Source organism: Saprolegnia diclina, assembly GCF_000281045.1.
Source record: "Saprolegnia diclina VS20 unplaced genomic scaffold supercont1.26, whole genome shotgun sequence".
NCBI classification, from domain to species: Eukaryota; Oomycota; class Saprolegniomycetes; order Saprolegniales; family Saprolegniaceae; genus Saprolegnia; species Saprolegnia diclina.
The window spans coordinates 257,387-263,114 of NW_008246093.1; the positions used below are offsets into that span (position 1 = coordinate 257,387).

Sequence of the window (5,728 nt, forward strand, 5' to 3'; positions counted from 1 at the left end):
GGGTCGAGCCACGAGAGCAAAGCCCGTGCGCGGCGCCTTGGCGGGTGACGGCGTCGGTGGCGGTGCCGGCGCCGAGATTGTCTGCAAGCGCGGCTTGTTTGTCTTCTTGGGGGTCGCTACCGGCGGCCCAATCGCCTCCATGTTGCGCAGCGTGCTCTGCATCGTAGTCGTGCTATAAGCGGCCAAATTTACAATGGAGAAACCTGGACAAAGCGACAGGGGGCGCAAATACGGGGCAGACCACTGCAGATAAGAGCTTACCGTCACCTACGTACCTGTCGTCGACTAGATGCGGTCCATAGCGGGGATTGAACCCGCGGCGCTACCGCGGCCGTCCGCGGTAAGCCCTCCAAGTAGGACATCGGCGCGGCCATGCTCGGGCTCGTGGGTTTGGCAGGATGAGCTTTGCAGCCGCAATATTGGCCGTCCGGATAACCGTGTTCTACCGGTTAACTTCGAGATCGTATCTTCGGCTTTGTGTATTTTTATTTAGACGAGAGATGCCTCAGACTGATTTTGCTGTAATACAATAAAGTGTGGTCTCTGCTTCGAAGTTCGGATCTCGCGGGTTTCGGGAGGGACAAGTCCGTTTTCTGCCTAATATGGATTGTCGAGGACTCCAAGTTGGCTTGGTATTTGTATCGGATGCCAAGATTTGTCAATACAGTCGACTCTGCCTAAGTGCATACCACTCAAACTCGATAATCCTCTCGCGGTGATAGTGTCCCAAATACTTTTATACGCCAATTTGAATAAAAATTCGTGATGGTGGGAAAGCCGACCATTTTTGAATCGCTTCTCGATGGCCAAGAAGCCGCCGAAGAAGCCAACGCGCAAGTCGCGCGCCAATCCTGCGGGTGCGCTCAAGAAGTCGCAGCCCAAGGTCATCACCAGGGTCGAGATCCTCGAGTACTACCATGCGCATGGCGAAAACCAATCGCGCACAGCAAAGCACTTCAAGGAGAACGGCTTCCCGTCACTCAACCAGTCCACGATCTCGCGCTACGTCCGCGATGAAGCCATGTGGCGCAAGCTCGCTGAGGACAAGCGCAGGCACGACGACGTCCGCGTACGCGAGGCGCGCAGCCCAGGACTGAGCCTCACATGGAGCCGCGGCTTGCACCAGCCTCTCACAATAATATGTACTAGTAAAGCACGATTTTATATTTTTACTCTCACAGTCGATTACCCTTTAAATACCATGAAATATCCACTATGCACTTAGGCAGAGTCGACTGTAATACTGTTCTAGGACAATATATCGACATGAATCATGGCTACAATGGGCTGTCGACGAGAACAACTGCCGCACGCGTCTTATGAACGACGACCTCGACGACCTCGAGGCACTCTTCTGCAAGCGCTTCATCGGCGGGCGGTCCGCGCGGGCCGCCTGTTTGAAAACGTCGAGCAAGGTGGCAGCGCCCTCGGTGGGTACGAGAGCGTCGACGAGTATCTGCAACGGGTCGCCGACGCCGCCCAGGTGGCAGGCCACAGCGAAGACGAAGAGCTTATGATCGAGAAGGCACGCGATGGACTTACGGATCGGGACATTCGCATGGTCGCCGCCCGCATGGACGGACCGATCACTGCTGCGTGGGAGCCCTTAAAGAAGAGCGCCTTGGCCGTCGATGAGCTACTGCGATCCAGAAGACCACGACAAGACGCCCTGAGAAACGCCGCTGGACCCGACACGACGACGACGGCGTCCGCGAGCTCAAACGACGAGAGCGCCGGCGAGGGCAGTTGGGCCTTCCGCGCGCCAGTCGCCCAGACAACATACCTGCACCCGTCGCCTGCGCAGTTTCCCGTCACCGGCTACCCGGATGCGCCGGTTTTTGGGCGAGACCGCCGGTAGGAGCTACCCGGTGGTCGCACAAGGACGAGAAGCTCAAGGAAGACAAGGTAGAAGGATGATGACAAACGAAGAGACAGCGACTGTGGCCCCGACGCCGATGCAGCCCGCGATACCAGTACAAATTATGACGGCACGGCAGGACGTGGGCGGCGACGGTGAGAGGGCGGCGATCCGGGCAGCACGAAAGGCCCGACGAGCAGTAGCCAAGAAGAGAGCGGTAGCCGAGGCCGCCAGGCAAGCCGCAGCCGTGGCTGCGAGAGAAGAAGAAGGATGCGACAGGAGCCACCGACGAAGGTGCGGCAAGAAGCTCAGCAGAAGGTGCGCTAGATGGTGCAGGAGACGGCGCAGCAGAAGGTTTTGGCAACGGGTGCTGACAACAATACAACAGAAGGCGGCGGCGACGCAGTGAGAGGAGAAGCCGAAGCTCACGACCAACGGCCATGCGTAGAGGTGTACCCCGCGTGGGATGCAGTCGGACCGCGAAGAGAGCACTGGCGGCCGCACTACCCGCGCTGGGAAAATGGCCCCGACGGACATGCACGTCTCGTCAAGGCTGGGCCGGACATGCTACGGACCGTCGCGACGGTGCATGTAGAGCGGCGTGCCCTCGCACGCGACGGGTTTGCCCAGCTGGTCGTCTCGACTACGTGCAACGACGTACCGGTCGAGATGCTATTTGGCACGGGTGCCATGGTGTCACTCATTTCGGCACGGCAGTGGCACGAGCTCGGACGGCCCTCGCTGCACCCGTTCTGACAGCGACTGCGGGGAGCAGGTGGCGCAACCATCGATGACCTTGGGTGTTCTACGATGACGGTCCGATTTTGCGGGACCACGGTGTGCCACTCATTTGTGGTGTCCCCCGACCGGTACGACGGCATCTTGGGAATGGATTTTATTCTGACCCACGGGGTTTCCACGACGACGCTGCGAGATCGTGTCGTGCTCAATACGGCGGACGACCAAGAGATCGCGACCATCCGCCCTGCCAAAGACCACGCCATCGACGTCAACATACTCAAGGCGGACGAGGAGCTCCCAGCGTGGGTCCAGTTGATCCTCCAAAAGTTTGACGCGGTCTTTGCGCGCCGCGGCGAGCGAGTACGACAGACGAAGAAGTGCGAACACCGCGTGGAAGTACGCGGGAGCCATACGCCTCAGCAACTACCCGATGGACCCGAGGAAGCAGTGCATTTTGCGCGAGCTCGTGCGGCAGATGGTGCGAGACGGCATGGCCAAGCAAGTCGAAGCCAGCAAGTGGGGCATCCCGGCGTTCCTCCGGCCCAAGCGCAACATGGCCGACCCGACGACCCAAGCCAGTGGCGTATGGTGAACGACCTGCGTCAAGTCAACAAAAACACAGTTGTCGTCGTCAACCCGCTGCCGCGCGTCTGGGACCTGCTCGAGCGCGTCGCCAAGTCAACGTACTTTGCGCTCCTCAACCTCGCGTCGTCGTTTTTGGCAAGCGCGGTTCGCTGGCGCAGTCGGCGTCAAGTTTGTATTTGTCACGGAAGACGGCGCGTTTGAACCGACAGGGATGGTCAAGGGCGGCGTCAACTCGGCGGGCGCGATGCAAGCATTCATGCTCGACACGTTCGGTGACAACGGCGGCCGGTTCATCGAGGTGTACATTGACGACATCATCATCCACTGGAGAAGCGAGGAAGAGCACAAGCACCACGTGGCGCTCGCGATGGCCCGCGCGCAAGAGGCCGGATGGATACTGCGACGCGAGAAGTGCGTGTGGAGCGCCAAGCGAGTCGAGTACCTCGGCCACGTTTTGGGAGGCAACGGCGTCGTCAAGACCAAGGGTAGCCTCGTACGCAGCATCGTGTCGGCGCCGACAATCGAGACCACGGACCAGTTGGGAGAGTTCCTGGGCCGTGCCGGGTACTACCGGCGGTTCATGCCGGGCTTCGCAACCCAGCGGCACCACTCTTTTCGAAGGCCACGACGCCTGGCGACCTCGTACTCGGGTCGGAAGAAGAAGACGCCGTCGCGCACATTTTACGTCTTGTGAACGACATGGTCGCGCTCCAGGTCCCGACGCCCGACGCCACGTTCAACCTCACGGTCGGCGCCGACTTCTCGACGATCGGGTGTGTGCTCTCGCAGGCGTCGGCCGACGGCGAGCGGCCAATCGGGTTTGCCAGTGCGACGCTCAACGAGTGCGAGCTCCGCTACACACCCGTGGAGAAGACGATGATGGCGCTGCTGCTCGGTGTGAGGCAATGGGCGACATCACCTTGGTGGCGCAGTGATCCAAGTGTACACATGGAACCCAAACCTCCGATGGGCAGTATGCCCACCACTACGGCCGACTTGGCAATTGGCAGTTTGAGCTCGGGTCCCTTCCGCTCAAGATTGACGTCGGGTAGAAACGGGAGCAGTACCCGCTCGAGATGCTGCTGGGCCAACCACCGCAAGATGCACCAACGATCGTCACGCACCCGCGCGACTTTCCAGTGGTCCCATATGGGCGAGGACACGGTTATCGTATCGAGCGACGGGGCCAACCGCGGCGAGGAGACGAGCGGTCATGGGTTCTGCATGTGGGACAACCACGGCCGCATCTTGCTCGGCGCCGGCGGTGGTTCGGGCCCTGACACAGCGACAGTCAACCAGCAAGAAGCCGCTGGTCTCGAAGCCGCGCTCCGGGCCGCGCGGGGCCGCGGTAGCCGTACCGTGGTGGCGTTTTCGGATTCCGAGCTCATCTGCAACCTCGTCCACCGCATCTTTGTCCCCAAGGAAGAGGGCCTCCGGAAGGGTATCTCGACGATCACGCAGATCCTCAGCGGCTTCGACGCGTGGGTGCTCTACCACGTACCTCGGGAGTACAACGACGCCGCCGATTGCGTCGCCAATTGGGTCATGGATGACCAGCCGCAAGCGGGCCAGCAAGGAATCGCTGACAGGAAGGCCGGGAGCGTCGACACCGTCCAAGCGTGGATCGACATGAGCTGACCGCCACCACCATGGGGCTGCGTACCTCCGTATGATGCAGCGGATCAAGACGCTGTGACGGCGGCCATCGCAGCCACTGACGATGCCAGCGTCGCCGACGAGCTGCGCAACCAGCGTATCTGACAGGGCCAGCTCGACGTCCGGTGGATGGCTGGGTTCATCGAGTACCTTGAGCAGAACGACGATGGTCAGCCCATCCGGTACAAGCGAGAAGATGTCGCCGACTACACGATGCTCGACGGCGTGTTCTGCAAGATGACAACTCGACCGGCTTGCCGACGAGGCGTCGGGCCGCGCCGTCTAGTCGCGGTAATCCCATCGTCGCTACGACGGGAGATGGTCGCCGGTGCACACGCCGGCGTCGACGAATCTCATGGCGGCATCCAAGAGACCCTCGACAAGCTCGCCTTGACGTCGTATTGGCCAGGCATGCTCGGCGATGTCACTGCGTTCGTGAAGCGGTGTATCCGGTGTCAAGAGTCCAAGCACCCACGCCATACCACGCGCGCGCCCAGTGGTAGCCCGCGCGTCGGATACGCACCGATGGATGCACTTGCGGTCGACCACGCGGACCTGCTCAGTGTACCTACGGCCAACGGCAACAAGTACGTCCTCGTCGTCACGGACCTTTTAACGCGCTACGTCTGGTGCCTGCCAGTCCGCGACAAGTCGACGGACGACGACGGCGATAGTGCTGCACAACTTTATCATCCAGCCTTTTGGAGCACCACGAGTGCTGGTTTCCGACCGGGGTCAAGCGTACATGGCCAAGGTCTCGCGGTGCCTCTACACCATGTACAACGTCAAGCACTGTCCGACGACAGCGTACCGACCTCAAGCCAACGGCGTAGTCGAACGAGTGAACCGGACGGTCAAAGAACGGCTCCGCGCTCTCATCCTCGCCCG

At 60.8% G+C, this 5,728-nt stretch overlaps 1 protein-coding gene across 1 annotated transcript; it reads left to right on the plus strand.

Moving 5' to 3' along the window:
• The first annotated feature begins 798 nt into the window (after window positions 1-798).
• SDRG_08519 (hypothetical protein) lies at window positions 799-2,092 on the plus strand. The gene is made up of 3 exons (XM_008614411.1): window positions 799-1,069; window positions 1,299-1,378; window positions 1,423-2,092. The coding sequence occupies exons 1-3, from the start codon at window positions 803-805 to the stop codon at window positions 1,856-1,858; spliced, it is 783 nt and encodes a 260-aa protein (XP_008612633.1). The 5' UTR covers window positions 799-802; the 3' UTR covers window positions 1,859-2,092.
• Window positions 2,093-5,728: the final 3,636 nt, after the last annotated feature.

What these genes read in the sequence shown, in the direction of transcription:
- SDRG_08519 (XM_008614411.1), top strand. Translation starts at nt 803, where the DNA reads ATGGCCAAGAAGCCGCCGAAGAAGCCAACGCGCAAGTCGCGCGCCAAT. An exon ending in GCAGGCACGACGACGTCCGC is followed by an intron (nt 1,070 to 1,298) that starts GTACGCGAGGCG and finishes GCTGTCGACGAG; the next exon opens with AACAACTGCCGCACGCGTCT. An exon ending in AAGCGCTTCATCGGCGGGCG is followed by an intron (nt 1,379 to 1,422) that starts GTCCGCGCGGGC and finishes GCAAGGTGGCAG; the next exon opens with CGCCCTCGGTGGGTACGAGA.